This window comes from Bubalus bubalis, chromosome 15 (assembly GCF_019923935.1).
Source record: "Bubalus bubalis isolate 160015118507 breed Murrah chromosome 15, NDDB_SH_1, whole genome shotgun sequence".
NCBI classification, from domain to species: domain Eukaryota; kingdom Metazoa; phylum Chordata; class Mammalia; order Artiodactyla; family Bovidae; genus Bubalus; species Bubalus bubalis.
The window spans coordinates 10,948,582-10,968,101 of NC_059171.1; the positions used below are offsets into that span (position 1 = coordinate 10,948,582).

The 19,520-nt window shown below is 37.7% G+C and overlaps 1 protein-coding gene across 5 annotated transcripts in view; it reads right to left on the reverse strand.

Annotated features, from left to right (window-relative positions):
• TRIQK (triple QxxK/R motif containing) overlaps positions 1-19,520 on the reverse strand; it is a 103,392-nt gene that overhangs the window by 63,913 nt on the left and 19,959 nt on the right. Inside the window, exon 3 of one of the 5 annotated variants that reach the window (XM_044928528.1) lies at positions 6,371-6,508. The exons of the other annotated variants lie outside the window; for them this stretch is intronic. Within the exon in view, the coding sequence (XP_044784463.1) occupies positions 6,371-6,388 (18 nt within the window). The 5' untranslated portion in view covers positions 6,389-6,508. The remainder of the gene's footprint in view (positions 1-6,370; positions 6,509-19,520) is intronic. 5 annotated transcript variants of the gene reach the window in all.

Below are 19,520 nucleotides of genomic sequence, written 5' to 3' on the forward strand. Positions count from 1 at the left end.
AGGAGAAATATCATATGACATCTCTCATATGCAGAATACAAAAAGGAATGAAAATAGACTCAACAGACTTAGAGAATGAACTTATGCTTACTACGGGAGAAGTAAAGGGGGAAGAGATATTTAGGGAGTTTGGGACTGACATGTAAACACTGCTATATTTAAAAATGAATAACCAATAACTCCTACTGCATAGCACAGGAAACTCTGCTCAATGTTATGTGGCAGCCTAGATAGCAGGGGAGTTTTCAGAGAACACATGCATATGTATGGCTGAGTCCCCTTGCTGTCCCCTTGAAACTACCACAATATTGTTAATTGGCTATACTTAATACAAAATAAAATTTTTTAATTAAAATAAAATAAAATAAACATCATCTAAAAAAAAGAAGTGGAGATAGCAGCAATTTAAGAGTTAAGAAGAAAGCAGATTGATTTTTGGACTTAAAAGATTTGGGTGAAGCCAAACTACCAATGTCTTATTTCACTCAAGAATCCTAAATGTTACTAATAGAACATGTAAGGTGATTTATGTTATCATTGAGATGGAGTAGGTTATGATAGAGGGTGACTAAAATGATAGAAAAACATTATGGCTGATAAGTTAAGGAAAGGTGAAACCAGAATAATACATACTTCAATACATATGAATAAGGAAGGCACCAATGGCACCCTGCTCCAATACTCTTGCCTGGAAAATCCCATGGATGGAGGAGCCTGGTAGGCTGCAGTCCATGGGGTCACTAAAAGTTGGACACGACTGAGCGACTTCACTTTCACTTTTCACTTTCATGCCTTGGAGAAGGAAATGGCAACCCACTCCAGTGTTCTTGCCTAGAGAATCCCAGGGACGGGGGAACCTGGTAGGCTGCCATCTATGGGGTCGCACAGAGTCGTACACGACTGAAGTGACTTAGCAGCAGCAGCAGCAGGAGGGTGGTACAATTGGAGCTAGGATGGAAAGAAAAACTAAGATAGGGGGACTCTGTGCTTTGAATGTCCACAGATAACAGCAAAGAAGAGCGGTAAACGGCACTACAGTCTAATAGAATGAACCACAAAGGAGTCAGGTCTTTTTTTTACTTGTCACTCCATATGCACAGAAAAGGAAATGATTTAGAAGTGGTAATAAAGAAATAAAAAGGTAACAACTGACTCTTAATCCAAGGGTATGTGGAGGATTAAAGAAGGATAGCCACAGCTTTAAAAAGCTTCAGGGAAATGGTGTCTATGACAAGAATAAGGTTTCAATTAACATAAAGAGGTAAAAGTAATAACTGCTTGAGAAAGTATGGGGTTCAAGAGGGGCATAAAGAAAATTATAGAGAGACAAGGAAATAGCAAAAGACTGGTCCGAAAAAAAAGAAAAACAAAAACAAATAAGCCACAAAATAATGGGATGCATATGTGTTAAAGGGAGGACAAATGGTCAAACAGGTCATCTTAAACAGTGAATGAGGGCTTCCCTCATAGCTCAGTTGGTAAAGAATCTGCCTGCAATGCAAGAGACCCAGGTTCAGTTCTTGGGTGGGGAAGATCCCCTGGAGAAGGAAATAGCAACCCACTCCAGTATTCTTGCCTGGAGAATCCCATGGACTGAGAAGCCTGGCAGGCTACAGTCCATGGGCTTGCCAGAGTCAGACACAACTTAGCAACTGAGAACACCAAATGGTGATTGAAGATACCAGGAATGTGGAGTATATTGAACCAACTCATCTCAAAATTGCACAGAGTACTCAGGCCTCCCAGCAGTCAGCTGAGACCTGGGTAAAAATGGGAGATCGCAGTACCAATGGGAAGAATCTGCTGTCCAGACCTGAGGATCTCAGTTCCAGGGACTCAAGAGTCTAACTAGGCACACAAATTCACCAGGAGTGACTAGAGGCCCTAGGCAAGTATTTCTCAAAATGTGTTCCATCACCAGCAAAAATATAGATTCCTGGGCCCCAGGAATCCCAAGGGCTAAGGTTCAGGAATCTCCATGGGATTTTTGTTTGTTTGTTTGTTTAGGCCATTAACGTTTGAAAGACATTAGTTTTCTTTTTAACCAGCTATTGGGTAATTCTCCTCTGTGGGAGCATTTGAGGAACGCTGCTAGAAGTAGATGTGAAGCCTGCACCGGGACCATGAGACCTTTTGGCCTTTTCAGTAGAGGCCGAGTGGGCAGTCTGCCTTGTGTAAGCTTTTCAGGACCAGCTGAAACCTCAGGCTTTTTCTGAATTCAACAGAAAGTTATAAAAAGGTATTCTGCAATGTGGTGAGTAAATCAGATACTTTTTAATGATATTAGAAAGACTAGAAGGTTTGAACATAGTTAATAAGCTTTAAAAAAGCCAAATTATATTCAAAGGCAACCCATTAGGGGACGAATGCAGCAAGTGAGTAGGAAGTGACAGTCTGGTATTCGACTTTTAGACTATGGGAACACCCTGGATGGGGGCAAGAGGCAGAGGAAATGGGGAAGCCAACTGTGCTTTAAAAGTCGAGTCATAATTAAAAAACAAAGTCCCAGGTCACACTCTTCAGAGATACCTGGTCAGTAATGTTGGGGAGGGGTCAAGGAAGCTGCATTTTAAACAAGAACCAACTCCATGTCAGAGTTTTCAAACTCATTTGGTATGTGGACCATACTTGGCAAAATACTGGGTTAGAGATATGATACCATCATCAACATAAATAGGTAATATAGTGGGAGAAGTAGGTATGGGGTAGGTAGTGAGGGCAGAATATTATTATAAATTCATATTATAAAATGTTTCAAATGCCTATAAGAAAACAATGTACTTGTTTTTCCTGAAATCTAATAGAATTAGTTAATCCAAACATAATGCACCACAAATTCACTGGTCTTCATAAAAAAAAAAAAAAAAAACAAATATTTTACTTACTTTTATTTTAATGCCTTTCTAATGCACAGATTGTTGTGGCATCTGGACACATGACATACTTGAAAACAACACATTAAATTTATACTGCCCAGAATAGACAAAAAAGCTGCCTTGCATGTACCATCAACAAAGCTCATCATTTAGGGGTAGGGAGATTAGTTACATTATTTTTTTTAATTCTGAATTGCATAAATATCAAAGGAATAGGCACTTCAAATCTTGGAGGGATTTCTATCTGGACCGTGTTCCTAAGCAGAGAAATGATCATTATGGTTTACAAGGTTTCAGTTTAGTTCAGTCGCTCAGTTGTGTCCAACTCTTCGCGACCCTATGAATTGCAGCACACCAGGCCTCCCTGTCCATCACCAACTCCCAGAGTTCACTCAGACTCATGTCCATCGAGTCGGTGATGCCATCCAGCCATTTCATCCTCTGTCGTCCCCTTTTCCTCCTGCCCCCAATCCCTCCCAGCATCAGAGTCTTTTCCAATGAGTCAACTCTTCACATGAGGTGGCCAAAGTACTGGAGTTTCAGCTTTAGCATCATTCCTTCCAAAGAAATCCCACGGCTGATCTCCTTCAGAATGCACTGGTTGGATCTCCTTGCAGTCCAAGGGACTCTCAAGAGTCTTCTCCAACACCACGGTTCAAAAGCATCAATTCTTCGGTGCTCAGCCTTCTTCACAGTCCAACTCTCACATCCATACATGACCACTGGAAAAACCATAGCCTTGACTAGATGAATCTTTGTTGGCAAAGTAATGTCTCTGCTTTTGAATATGCTCTCTAGGTTGGTCATAAGTTTCTTTCCAAGGAGTGTCTTTTAATTTCACGGCTGCAGTCACCATCTGCAGTGATTCTGGAGCCCCCAAAAAATAAAGTCTGACACTGTTTCCACTGTTTCCCCATCTATTTCCCATGAAGTGATGGGACCAGATGCCATGATTTTAGTTTTCTGAATGTTGAGCTTTAAGCCAACTTTTTCACTCTCCTCTTTCACTTTCATTGGAAATGTATTTTAATTTCCTGTACTATATTTACAAAAGAAGATGTGTTAATTAAGCTAGACTGGCCTATCATATAACTTTAATAGTTAATAAAACAGTCATTAATGACATATGTTATACTGTCTTTCAAATAAAGGGGGCTTCCCGGGTGGCTCAGATGATGAAGAATCTGCCTGCAACTCAGGAGTCCTGGGTTCGATCCCTGGGTTGGGAAGATCCCTGGTTGAGAAGGAAATTGCAACTCAGTCCAGTATTCTTGCCTGGAAATCCCATGGACAGAGGAGTCCAGGGGTTGCAAAGAGTCAGACATGACTGAGCAACTAACACTTCAAATAAAGGTTATTTTGAGCATAAACTGTACTTTTAAAAAGTTTATGTAGGTTACCATAATATGGTACCAAATAATACTGCAGACCCTGCTTTTACTAATACAAAGTAATATATAAGCTGATGTAAGAAGAGAAATGTACTCAACCATGTAAAAAAGAACAAAGACATCCACAATTCTAATATAAATCAGTAAGTCAGGCAGTGTGTACACCACATGCTACAAGCTACTAACAGTAGCTCGGCATGAGAGATACTAAGGCTATCTTTGGCTTCAGTGAGTTGAAGTAGAGAAAAGGCAGTTTCGTATCTTGGACCAAAACACCTTTGGATTGTTTTTCCTGATGAGAAAATGAGTAATTAAAAATAGGATTCTAGTTATAAAGGTCACAAACTGATTTTTCAATACTTATAATCCCTTTAAACTAGGTTATTTTAAGAGAATTTTATGAAACCCAAGATTGTTTCAATTATACCAACAACAAAAAACTTTATTCTATCCAGATGGTACCAAAAACTGGTAGCTAAATGATGAGAGAAAACAATAAGCTCTAGATGCAAACATCTCACATGGCATCTATTCTTATCTCTGAAATTCCTAAGTAAACAGATATATGTTTGTTTTATGATAATTCTTCAATATGAACTCCCTTTTCTTGGCTGTGAAGTAATATTAGCAAATTCTTCTCAGAGCTTTCAATAAGTTACCTGAGACACAGGTTTTATGAGCAAAATGTACAACTTGTTATGTTTAGCCCAAATGTTACTCATTTGACTGGGAATTTCTAAATATATCTGTATAGATGAAATGTTCTGATTCACTCTAAATCTATCAAAATCACTATTTATAACCAAGTTTGGCTTATTTCAAAGTTAAAAGTCTTTTTCTTAATTTACATGTATTTTATATTGAAGTAAACATGAATCAAGTTCCCAAAATGTTTTAGGACAATATACTATTATTAGTTTGGCTTTACTGAAAAGCTTTACCGAGTCTCCACTTGTGCCTTGTCAGTCTCTAAGAGAAGATTTGAAAATGCCACATTTCCAATGTTATTTGTCCAACTTTTCAAATTTTGCACATTATCACCCTATAAAACTTCTCTTTCATGTAAAGTTTGGTGAAATAAAGGGATTTTCAGAAAGCTAATTAGGATTATAACAAAAGGGAATAAGCATCTGGTTAATGAATAAAAGTCATCAAGAACTGGTTAAGAGACATGCTTATCAACCAGCTCCCCAGCTTCAGATATGAAAGAAATATTCTGTCAATAGGAACCTAAAATAGGGTGACTATACAATTTACATCCCAAATCAGGGCACTTTTGAGGTCTCATGTCAATGAGGCCCTGTGACACCAGCTGAACAACTATAAACCAGGGCCCATCGGTATTACTCTAACCCCAACTATGAAGCACACAAGGGCAATTCACAACACACTGTAGCTCAACTGGTTTGTCTTTTACAAGGTGTTGTAGGGTGAAGGTTAGAATGGCAAATCTTCTTCTGGAATATTTACATTTCAGGAAACAGATGACTATTTTAGACAACATATGCTGCAGATATGAGAATACCACAAGATAGGTTGTGCCACAGGACAAACAGTTCTTATTTATGAAACCTCTCTCTTGGTGATATGTGGCAGTACTGAGTACAGCTGTCCCTCAGTATCCATGAAGAGATTAATTCTAGAATCCCCAAGGATGCCAGGATCTTTCACGTTCAAGCCCCTTATATAAGATAATACAATATTTGCATATAACCTATATAGCAGTAGTGTTAGTCACTCAGTCATGTACAACTCTTTGTGACCCCATGGACTGCAGCCCACCAGGCTCCTCTGTCCATGGAATTCTCCAGGCAAGAATACTGGAGTGCTTGCCATTTCCTTCTCCAATATAACCTATATACATCCAGCCACATACTTTAAATCACGGTTAGACTATTTATAATACCTAATACAATACAAATGCTATGAAACTAGTTGCCAGTATGTGGCAAGTTCAAGTTTTGCTTTTTGAAACTTTCTGGAATTTTTTCTCATTTTGATCCATTGTTGGTTGAATCAGTGGATGCAGGACCCAAGGATATGGAAGACCAACTGTACTTAGTATTGAAACTCTTAGGCATTAGTTTTCAAGTCAGTACTCACCTGATTTTCCACCTCCATCACCTTGATTTCTTGTTTACAACCATCATAAGCATTTTTTCCTCAGTCTGCTTGTTAAATTTTGGTGCCACCCACAGTACAACTGGGCTTCGCTGGTGGCTCAGCTGGTAAAGAATCTGCCTGCAATGCAGGAGACCTGGGTTTGATCCCTGGGCTGGGAAGATCCCCTGGAGGAGGGGATGGCAACCCACTTCAGTATTCTTGCCTGGAGAATCCCCATGGACACAGGAGCTTGGTGGGCTACAGTCCATGAGGTTGCAGAGTCGGACGTAACTGAGTGACTAAGCACAGCACAGTACAACCAGTCCACATGTGTTCTCCTTGGGTGCCCCACTCCTTCAAAGATGTATTTATTATATCCCAAGGACCTATATCCCTGGCCCTGACCTAAGGGATCAATCAATGCAAAGACACAGAAGAAAAGAGTAGAATGGCAAAGACTAGAGATCTCCTCAAGAAAACTGGTGATATCAAGGGAATATTTCATGCAAGGATGGGCACAGTAAAGGACAGAAACAGTAAGGACCTAACAGAACCAGAAGAAAATAAGAGGTGACAAGAATACACAGCTGCTGCTGCTAAGTTGCTTCACTCGTGTCCAACTCTGTGCGACCCCATAAACGGCAGCCCACCAGGCCCCACCGTCCCTGGGATTCTCCAGGCAAGAACACTGGAGTGGGTTGCCATTTCCTCCTCCAATAAGAATACACAGAAGAACTATTAAAAAATGGTTTTAATGACTCAGATAACCATGATGGTGTGGTCACTCACCTAGAGCGCTTCATAGAGTTGCTCAACTTCAGCTTCTTTGATGTTGAATGGTTTTACTTGGTACTGAACTGAGATCATTATGTTGATTTTGAGACTGCACCCAAGAACTGCACTTTGGACTCTTTTTTTGACCATGAGAGGGCTACTCCATTTCTTCTAAGGAATTCTTGCCCACAGTAGTAGATACAATGGTCATCTGAATTAAATTTGCCACATTCCCCTCCATTTTAGTTCACTGCTTCCTAAAATGTCAATGTTCACTCTTGCCATCTCCTGTTTGACCACGTCCAATTTACCTTGATTCATGGACCTAACATTCCAGGTTCCTATGCAATATTGTTCTTTACAGCATCAGACTTTACTTTCATCACCAGACACATGCATCTGGGTGTCATTTCTCCTTTGGCTTAGCCTCCTCATTCTTTCTGGAGCTATTTCTCTGCTCTTCTCCAGTAGTATACTGGAAACCTATCAATCTGGAATGCTCATCTTTTGGTGTCATATTTTTCTTGACTTTTCATACTTTTTATAGGGTTCTTAAGGCAAGACACTGATTTTCCATTCCCTTCTCCAGTGGACAATGTTTTCTCAGGCCCAGACAAGCAGGGACATGCCCTTCAGCTATTCCACATAGCCGTAGGACATGCCCAGCTACCGGCTGCCCCACTGCTGATCCTCCTGAGTGTGTAAACTTTCACTGGTCTAGGAAAGGAAAGATATACCCAACTGAATGCAGAATACCAAGGAGAGGTAAGAAAGCCTTCCTAAGTGAACACTGCAAAGAAATAGAGGAAAACAATAATTTGGGAAAGACCAGAAATCTCTTCAAGGAAATTAGAGATACCAAGAGAACATTTCATGCAAAGATGGGCATGATAAAGGACAAAAATGGTATGGACCTAACAGAAGCAACAGATATTAAGAGGTGGCAGGAATACACAGACAAACTATACAGAAAACATCTTAATGATTCAGTTAACCACAATCGTGTGATCAGTCACAATCGTGTGATCACAATCGTGTGAGCCAGACATCCTGGAGTATGAAGTTAAGTGGGTCTTAGGAATCATCACTACAAACAAAGCTAGTGGAGGTGATGGAATTCCAGCCTAGCTATTTAAAATCCTAAAAGATGATGCTGTTAAAGTGCTACACTTAATATGGCAGCAAATTTGGAAAAATCAGTGGATGCAGGACTGGAAAATGTGTGTTTTCATTCCAATCCAAGAGAAGGACAATGCCAAAGAATGTTCAAACTACCAGACTATTGCAGGCATTTCATATGCTAACAAGGTAATACTCAAAATCCTTCAAGCTAGACTTCAATAATATGTGAACCAAGAACTTCCAGATGTACCAGCTGGATTTAGAAACAGCAGAGGAAACAGAGATTAAATTGCCAACATCCGTTGGATCATAGAATAAGCAAGAAAATTCCAAAAAAAATCTACTTCTGCTTCATTGACTATGCTAAATTCTTTGACTGCGTGGATCACAACAAACTATGGAACATTCTCAAAGAGATGGGAACACCAGACCATCTTACCTGCCTCCTGAGAAACCTGTATGCAGGTCAAGAAGGAACAGTCAGAACTGGACATGGAACAATGGACTCATTCAAAATCGGGAAAGGAGTACGTCAAGTCTATATATTGTCAACTTGCTTATTTAACTTGCATGTAGAGTGCATCATGTGAAATTGCAGGCTGGATGAAGCACAAGCTGGAATCAAGATTGCTGGGAGAAATATCAATAACCTCAGATATGCAGATGACACCATCCTTATGGCAGAAAGCAAAGAGGAACCAAAGAGCCTCTAGATGAAGGTGAATGAGGAAAGTGAACAAGCTGGCTTAAAATGCAACATTCAAAAAACGAAGATCATGGCATCTGGTCCCATCATTTCATGGCAAACAGACAGGGAAACAATGGAAACAGTGACAGACCTTATTTTCTTGGGCTCTAAAATGTGGGTGGTGCCTGCAGCCATGAAATTAAAAGATGCTTACTCCTTGGAAGAAAAGCTATGACAAACCTAGACAGTGTATTAAAAAGCAGAGCCCTTGCCAACAAAAGTCCATTTAATCAAAGCTACAGTTTTTCCAGTAGTCATGTATGGATGTGAGAGTTGGACCATAAAGAAGGCTGAGCGCCAAAGAATTGATGCCTTAGAACTGTGGTGTTGGAGAAGACTCTTTTGAGAGTCCCCTGTACTGCAAGGATATCAAACCAGTCAATCTAAAGGAAATCAACCCTGAATATTCATTGGAAGGACTGATGCTGAAGCTGAAGTTCCAACACTTTGGCCACCTGATGTGAAGAGCTGACTCGCTTGGAAAGATTGAAGGCAGGAGAAGAAGGTGTCAACAGAGGATGAGATGGTTGGATGGCATCACTGACTCAATGGACATGACTTTGAGCAGAGTCAGGGAGTTGGTGAAAGACTGGGGAAGCCTGGCACACTGCAGTCTATAGGGTTGAAGAGCATCGGACATGAATGAGCAACTGAACAACAACAACCAAACCTTTACTGGCTACTGGGTGCTAGTCAATGTGCCACCTCAGGGCCTGAGCAAAGGCTCTCCTGGATTTTTTGACTGGAGCTGACGAACGTTGGAGGATGCCCAGGAGTGGAGGGCTCCCAGGCCTTTCTGCTACCTCTGGCTGCCCTGGGGCTGATCCGCCACCCAGGAACTTCAAAAGGCTCAGGGATTCCCAGCCTCACTGTTGAAAAGACATATGAATGTACCTAAACTTGCAAATAAGAATGTCAGTGTTGAAGTCATGGAACCTACCTTAAATATTTTAAAGGCAGGAGCTGAGAATAACTAGCCAGCATATCAGTTTATTTAGTACAACAGAATCACAGAATCAGAAGAAACATGAGAGATGAAATACATGTGTTTGTTCTTAACCTTTTTACCTTAGAAAGTCCAACAAGCCTTATCGGAGAACCTGAGTTCAACCTACTGAATTGAACCTACTGAGATCAACCTGAGTTGATCCTACTAACAATAGCAAAAAATAAATAATAACAAAATCTTTTTCTAAGAAGGATCATGTAAATACTAATCTCAGATTCTGCTATTACAGTAATCATGTGAAAATAGACAACTGGCTTTTGTCTACATTGGTAAAAAATACTGACCTAGTTGAATGCTCATATTTGAAAAGCAACACATCCACAAGATTGATGCCTTTCAGTAAAACTCTAGGACTCAACTAACAAAGGATGTCCAAAGGAATGATATATCACATTAATTATGCTTGGTTAATTTCCGCATCTTAAAAAAAAAAAAAAAAAACTATCTAAATTTTGAAAGGACTATCTGAGAACCTCAGCTGGTAAAGAATCCACCTGCAATGTGGGAGACCTAGGTTCGATCAGTGGGTTGGGAAGATCCCCTAGAGAAGGGAACTGCTACCCACTCCAGTATTCTGGCCTGGAAAATTCTGTGGACTGTATAGTCCATGGGGTCGCAAAGAGCTGGACATGACTGAATGATTTTTCACTGCACTTCACTTCACATCTGAGAACAAAGGAGGATATTCTATGTAAAAATTAAACTTCTTAAACATTTAAGGAGTTCTAACTGTGACCTGCGTCCTATCAAAGGCATACTTACATATTACAAATAATCCTTAAAGATTATTTAAATATTTAAAGATTAAATTATTTAAAGATGATTTAAAGACTTTAAAGACTCAACTTCTTTAAAGAAGTTGACCAGATGCAACCACTACACAACATTCTATGTTAGACCCAACTTACGTATTTTCCCATATTCACTGTCTCCTGGATGCTCAGTCACTTGCCCAATGCATAGCACCAGCAATTACCCACAACTAATCTAACAGTGCCGGAGAAGGCGATGGCACCACTCCAGTACACTTGCCTGGAAAATCCCATGGACGGAGGAGCCTGGTAGGCTGCAGTCCATGGGGTCGCTAAGAGTCGGACACGACTGAGCGACTTCACTTTCACTTTTCACTTTCATGTATTGGAGAAGGAAATGGCAACCCACTCCGGTGTTCTTGCCTGGAGAATCCTAGGGACGGGGGAGCCTGGTGGGCTGCCGTCTATGGGGTCACACAGAGTCGGACACAACTGAAGTGACTTAGAAGAAGAAGAAGAATCTAACGGTGCTGGCTGACATGGCTTCCTCTGGGGGGTGGGTGAGGGTAAAGGTGAAGGTACAACTTCCAAGACCACCTCCACAGCAACAGCAATGCCTACACCTAGATCGATAGGGAGCTTGGCTTCTCCTACCACTTCCAAATCCCAAGCCCTATCCATAGCCCCAAAACAATCTGAAAAGTACAAGGACAGAGCTTTGACCAATAAAAAATAAGTGACAGGAAGATGTTAGCAGATAAATTTCTTTCTCTTCCTCAGTCCAACTAATTGGCTCTATACAGCCAGCCTGGAGATGTCCCACATGACTAAATAAAAGTCTATATTTTCTCTTACACTGTGGCCAGTTCAGTAACCACCTTATATTTGTTTTCCTCCTTATCTAGTTTTTTTTTTTTTTCCTTCTATTTTTCACTCACTCTTGTCTCCCTAGTGTTGCATCCAAGTTTAAGCTGTGCCTCAGAATCTGTTGTCTGGGGAGCCTGTGGTAAAAATATATAATTCATTACTCTATTTCTGCCCTATCAATTCCTAAATACAATACAGCTTTTTACAATTAACTGTGTTTTCTCAAAACAGTTTTGAATGACCAAGAGAGACCAAGAATAACTCTCCATAGGAATTCATTAGCTGCTTTTTAAAAGTAGGAATCTCACTGTGTGGGTTCCTATGTCTCATCTGTTCTAAACACAGATAAGAAAAAAGTTATAATAATAGCAACATACATGCAGAAAGTAGGATGTTAGATGTAAATACAAAAATGGTAAGTAAGTAGAGAAAGAAAGACCTGGTATTAAGTACAAAAATAATGAGGCAACCCTGGAGTACCCACTAAATTAAAAATTACCCATACATTATACTGATAAGCAATGACTATATCAAATGTGACTGGCAGAATTCTAAATTGCCTCCAATATGCTGTTCTTTGCAAATCTCTTCCTCATCTAGAGTGTGGGTAGAATCTGTAAAGATGACAAAATATAACTCCTAAGATTATGTTACATTAACAGCAAAAGGGTTTCACACATTTAGTTAATGTTCTACATCAGCTGACTTTAAAATAAGGACGTCATCCAAGTGGTACTGATCTAATCATATGAGCATTTTAAACTACAGTCTAGAGGTCAAAGTAAGACAAGTCAGAGAAAGTCAAAGGATTTTATGAATGATAAATTCTCCATTGATGGAAGGGTCCATATAGCAAGAAATAAGGGTGATATGGAAGAGATCAGTCAACCAAGAAGGAAAGGAGGTCTTTAGTCCTACAACCACAGGAAATTAAATTCTGCCCACAATCTATAAGAACTTAGAAGCAGATTCTTTCACAAAGCCTTGAACAGCCTGGATGGCATTCAATTTCAGGTTTGCAAGATTCCAAGGAGAAAACCTATTCAGACCATGTTGGACTCCTGACCCACAAAATTGTGAGCTAATAAGTGATTGTGCTGTAAGCCACTAAGTTTATGGTAACGTACTATGCATTTATAGAAAACTAATACATATCTGGGAATGAATTAGCTAGTATCTGGTTTATTGAATCAGTTAAACATAGCTGTTGGTTATCATTAGTAATTATTTATTTTGTTTTTGTTTCATTTTGTTTTTAAACTGGATCTGGTCCCACAGTGAAAGCACTGAATCCTAACCATTACCAGGGAATTCTAATTATTTTTAAAGACAAAAAAAGAAATGTGCAAAGTTTGTTAGATGCTCTCCAAGCTACATTCTTATTAGGAAATTAAATTGCCATTATATTCTACTAACATATCCTTTAAAGGTTTCTATTTTATAATCAATTTTTATTCTCTATAAATTGGCATTACTACTTTGCAAGTTTTCTCTCTTTCCCACTGGTCACTTTTCAACAGTGTTAATTAAATCCTCCTTCATATAAGCTAACATTTTATCTCAGAATCAAGTCCTCTAGAAGAATATTTCAAAGAAAAAAAGAGGGTGATTATTGTGAGCAGTGTGTTATTTTTCCCATGAACTAACAGAATAATGATTGCTGATGTTCAAAATGAAAGGCCGCAAGCCTGGGAAATACATAAATGCTTCTGAATTAAAAATTCAATTATTTTAATATAGTTTATAAATATATATTTATATCATTTTCCTTTATGCACTGTCACTTCTAATATGACTAAGCACAAATCTTCAGCCATAACAGATAATAAAATAATGTATTTTATTTCTGCCTTAGCCATTGATATTTGAACTAAATGTTATTCAGATATCTACAGTACTAATTGAAAAAACATCCTTTCATCTTTCTTATTTTTATTATTTTCAAAGAATTTGAGAAACATACACTTTGGATCTTCTGGTTAAAGAAGCAGAAATGAATACAGACAACCTCAGGTCAATGATCTTTGAGTGCTCACTCATATGGTATCCATTGGGAACATGATCAATAACAACAAAATCAGGAGTAGTGAGGTGCAAGACTTTTGTTTGCACAGTTTCACACCTCTTATAGAATCACTTGCTTCATTACATGGTGAGAGTACAGAGTAATAGAATACTAGCAAGTTTTACTGAATGTTTCAAGTCAATTTGCTTATTGTGAGAATTCCATTTAAATTTTTACTAAATCTACATTAGGCTAACACTCATGCAAGGAAAAATGGCATTTGTAAAATGAACTAACATACTAGAGTGAATGGAACGATGGACGGGTTCAAAATAGGGAAAGGAACACATCAAGTCTGTATACTGTCATTCTGCTTATTTAACTTCTATGCAGAGTACATCATGTGAAAAGCTGGGCTGGATGAATCACAAGTTGGAACCAAGATTGCCAGCAGAAATATCAACAACCTCAGATAGGTAGATGATACCATTTTAATGGCAGAAAGCAAAGAGGAACTAAAGCCCTTTGATGAAGGTGAAAAAGGAGAGTGAAAAACCTTGCTTAACACTCAACACTCAAAAAGCTAAGATCCTGGCATCCAGTCCCATCACTTCATGGCAAACAAATGGAAAAAGGTGGAAATAGTGACAGACTTTTATTTTCATGGGCTCTAAAATCACTATGGATGATGACTGCATCAATGGAATTGAAAGACGCTCGCTACAAGGAAGAAAAGCTATGACAAATCTGGACAGTGTATTAAACTTACAATACCATATGTAAAATAGATAGCCAATGGAATTTTCTGTATGACTCAGGGAACTCAAACAGGGGCTCTGTGACAATCTAGAAGGGTGGGATGGGGAGGGAGATGGAAGGGAGGTTCAAGAGGGAGCGAGGTTCAAGAGGTTCAAGAGGTTCAAGTGTGTACCTATGGCTGATTCTTCTTGATGTTCAACAGAAAACCATAAAATTCTGTAAAGCAATTATCCTTCAATTAAAAAATAAAGTGGCAAAAAAAAGGAGAAAAAAAAAAAAAGCAGAGACATCACTTTCCAGAAAAAGGTCCAAATAGTCAAAGCTACAATTTTTCCAGTAGTCATGTATGGATATGAGAGTTGGACCATAAAGAAGGTTGAGCACCAAAAAATTGATGCTTTTGAACTGTGGTGCTGGAGAAGACTCTTGACAGTCCCTTGGACTGCAAGGAGATCCAACCAGTCCATCCTAAAGGAAATCAGTCCTGAATATTCATTGGAAAGACTGATGCTGAAGCTGAAACTCCAATTCTTTGGCCACCTGATGTGAAGAGCTGACTCATTTGAAAAGACCCTGATGCTGGGAAAGATCAAAGGCAGGAGGAGAAGGGGCTGACAGAGGATGAGATGGTTGGATGGCATCACCGACTTGATGGACATGCGTTTGTAAAAGCTCTGGGAGTTGGTGATGGACAGGGAAGCCTGGCGTGCTGCAGTCCATGGGGTCAAAAAGAGTCAGACACAACTAAGTGACTGAACTCAACTCAACTTAGATATTCATTCCAGTGTTGTCATGTTCCCAAAGAGATAGTTCCATGTATTAAGTTTAGAGTATAAAATACAATTGATTTTCAATGGAATTATAAAAGGAAGTTGCTAAGATATATATGTTCAGAGAAATAGCAGCATTCACAACTGAAAATAGAAGCAAAGAATAGAATAAGAAAGAATATCACACCTTATAAAAAATAATATAACTATAAAAAAGTACAGAAAACATTTCCCAGTGAAAAATACACTCACTCTGGGAAGAAAGAAAATGACTAATATATCAAAATGAAAAGTCAGAAAATAGTTTAATAATAAAGGCTAACTCAGTGAAAATCTACTACATTTCCTAGAATACTTTGATGATAGGAAAATGATGAGTAAATTATTTCCCAAGTGTGATGTATCTAGGAAATAGATCAGTGAAACAAAAAGAGTAATATCATCACAGCATACAAACAGAAAATTCACATATAGAAGCAAAAAAATCACAGTTTACATTGCATTCATGTTTAAAATCAAACATCACTTTTTCACATTCTGAAGATTCTCCCCTCCCCCCACCCCAAATATGGAAAGAAAAACAAGCCAGGACTTTAATATATTTTTTTTCAACCTGGAACAGCTGCAAAAAACAAATCTTGCTGGAGATAAGCTTGGTTATAAATATCAACATTCCCTTTAAACAAGGGAGTCCAGTTTTCATACCATCTGCCTCTTTCTAAAAGTAAAAAAAAAAAAAAAAAGAAAGAAAATCGTAAACCAGGACATTCTCTTTCAAATAGGCATTTGGAAATGAATGTCATAAAAAGGCTGTGAACTCTTCTGGGCCCCTGTGTTTAAACTTGCCCTTTCGGTTCATTTTACAAAATGGAATTTTATGAAAGTAAACAACTGAGTGCACTAATAAACTTCATGAAGCAATTAATAAAGAAAAAATATAATTTTTCAACTGTTCAACCCAGGAATTGAACCAGGGTCTCCTGCATTGCAGGCAGATTCTTTACCAGCTGAGCTACCAGGAAAGCCCAAAATAAAAAATAATTATTCAACTTTTTCACATTATTGACCATAATCACAATCTCTGGTCCAAATTTCCCCTTGATGAATCATATTCCCTTACCGTTTATTTTTTAACTATAATACATTTGTCATTTTTGCTACCTTTTTCCAAAATTTTTTTACAGCCTGTTCCTAAGACTTACACGTTATCTCTTTCAGTACAGAAGTCTAGTTACTACAGAACCAGACTTTCAATACAGGTTCTATCCTCTGCAAAAATCTCTCCTATGCCTCTCTCAACACAGTGGTGTTTTCATGCTTCAATTTCAAATTTACCTTAAAACCTCCTTTCATCTTTTGCCCTTAATTATTTTTCGTTCTTTGTTAATGACCTTGTGATTGAACACTTCAATTTTTCACTGTGCCACATTATTACGTCTTCAATAACGAAGTTCATAAACTTTTTATCTATTTTTTAACTCCTTAAAGCATTCACAAGAAAGAATAGATGCGAGATGATCCACCGAGCAGAGACATTCAGAGTGGTATAGTAGAGACGGCTACATAAAAGAATATCCACTACAGTAATATGAGACCACCTGAGAGAAAACAGAGGAAACAGAGAACAGAAAAAAATGGTATCTTGTCTTTTAATGATAAAGGTAAATGTTTAGTCAATTCCCTGAATTACAGTGGTAGGATTCTGAAAAGCTACTAAAACAAAACACCTAGGGAGCCTTGGCATAATTCATTCTCATCTTCATGTTTATTCTTTCCCTTCCTCTTTTTTTCTATACACACATAAACACACCCCTATATACTGCAAACAAAAAGAAGATTGAGTCTTTAATCATGAGCATTTGTAGCTATTTTGATGCTAAAATGCACTTAAATGTGTTCTTCATAGGAAAAATATGTCCTAAGACTTCTTACTGTCGATCCGTTTAAGCCACAGACCGCCTAGGTCTGTAATTATAGAAAATAAAGTTCTTTTACAAATGACATTTAATTGCTTTCTTGGAAGGCTGCATCTTCAATGTATAAGAAGGGAGGAGAGAAGAGATTTCTTCAAAGTCATGGTCAATAATATTTAAAATGAATAACCATATTATAGCAATCAATATTTCATTTCTTCATGATCTGATGCAAGCATGACAAAATATGAACAATTAGATGAACAGTGTTGCAACAGGAAAGTTATTTTACCTTAGACCTATCAATTGTTACTTTTAAAAGGTGAAAAAGCTCTTTTCATATTAAATTTAGTCTATTTTTTATTTTCTGACTTCCCTTCAGTAGAATGTTTGTACGGTTGTTTCTATACTAAAAAATCTCAAACAAATTAGAACACTGGATACTCAGTACATTTTTGAACAGATATTTTCCAGACCTATTATGTTAACTTAAAACATCCACATTTTATGCTTAATTATTATAAATTTGATTTTGAAAGCTTTGAATTTTAAAATATTACTATAAGTTCTCTTTTATAAGGAGATGAGTCTGATAAAGTATGAGTTACCTCTTCCTCGCTTTAACTTATTTCCTTTCTGGTTCTGTCCCTTTTTAATTGTTTACTAAGCTAAGCTCATTTACCATTTTTCAAATCAGTACAGTAAGAATTCCTATCTCATGTGGCTGCTGTAAGTGTTAAATTAAATTGCTAGTTCATGTAGAGTACTTAACACGGTGCTCCTCACATAGTAAGTGCTGGATGAATGCTGTTAGCATCATTACATCATACTGACTTAATCACTTACTCGCTGTGAAGTCACCATACAGTCCAAACAAGCTTTCTAAGAGAAAAAACTAATCTGAACTTGAAGACCTTACATTCATGTAAACAGTCACTGAGATACATAAAGAAAAAAAGAAAAGAATGCTCTCATAATATCTATGTGTAACTTAATTACATATAAATAGTACCCTTTCTGCTATCATTTGGTCTCCTAACCATCTTCTATCATCAGCTAAGTGGCTTCAGCAAAAATATCTTTGGATAACTTAAAACAGCAGCTTACATATATGGTCTTCTTCTTAAAGTGTTGAAAACTTTGGATGAATAGATTATCACTTATATGCTTACAGTTTATGTATATAAGGAGCATTCTAAAATACTTTCTAAAATGGAAGGCTTCTGAACAACAACAAAAATCTTGAACACTGGTCCCATTTTTTAAACTAACAATTTAATCTTTGTCAGAAATCTCAAGTTATTCTCCAGTCTAAGAAAAGAATCTTCTCCGTTCAACACTTGCACTACTTCTCTGTTATTCCTTCCTCAGGAGTTCAGTTGTAAACCCTTGATGTTATTTCTAAGCCTATATGTCACAATTTTTCTTATATATTCACACTTGCATTAGGTAGGTAAGTATGGTTCTTTTTACTAGAGCAGTGGTAATCAAACATTAGATAAACTGGTTCCATTAATGATCAAAACTTGAATTTGCAGTACCAAATTTAGCATTCCAAATGTTAAAAATGACCCTAGCTCTAAAATGTAATGCTGAGTAAGAAATATAATTTTAGGATATCCTTTAAATTACAGTCCATTCCAATGTTTTCCCAAAAAAAACCCTTAAGAAAAATATAATAATATTCAAATCACTTCTCTATTTTATTTTTGAAAATTAACTTCACTATAACATACTATTTATTTCAAGGTCCATCATAAAAATGATTTTATAAAAGCACTTGATAACTACCTCACTAATTTTAGAAATATTTCCCCTACTATTGGGTTTTTATTATTTTGACCAAAATTTGGGAGCAGGGAATAGATTACATATCATGGGCCCTTTTAATGAAAATGGCATACATAAAATTCACTTAAAATGTTTATTTTCAAATTATTACTGAACTCTGAACAATTTAAAGAAAAAAAGCAATTGAACTTTGCAAAGCAATTTTTACAGTAAAATGTTTAACCTGATTTTGTACAAGTACAGAACTCTGCCCAGCAACCTCTCAGTCCCAAGTTGATCTCATTTCCTGTTTGATTCAGTAGAAACTCCAGGTTGTGTTTCTCCTGAAACACATCTTCATCTCAGTATGAGCACATGAGTTTGTTTCCCAAATCACAAAAATATAGATCTTTAGGTAAGGTCAACTGACTTTGCCAGTTCACTCTCATTCTCTCACACACACCAAAACACACATTTACACATATATCAAACAAACAAAAATCTACATACGTGTGCTCAGACACAAACATTGATCATGTCAGTACTTTGATCTCAGTGCAAGAAGTGTCCCGCCTCCTTCAAGTATAAAAAGTGTCCTACTTCCTTTGTGCCCTGGAGTCTACACCATAAATATATGGGGAACCACTAAAGAGTTCTGATT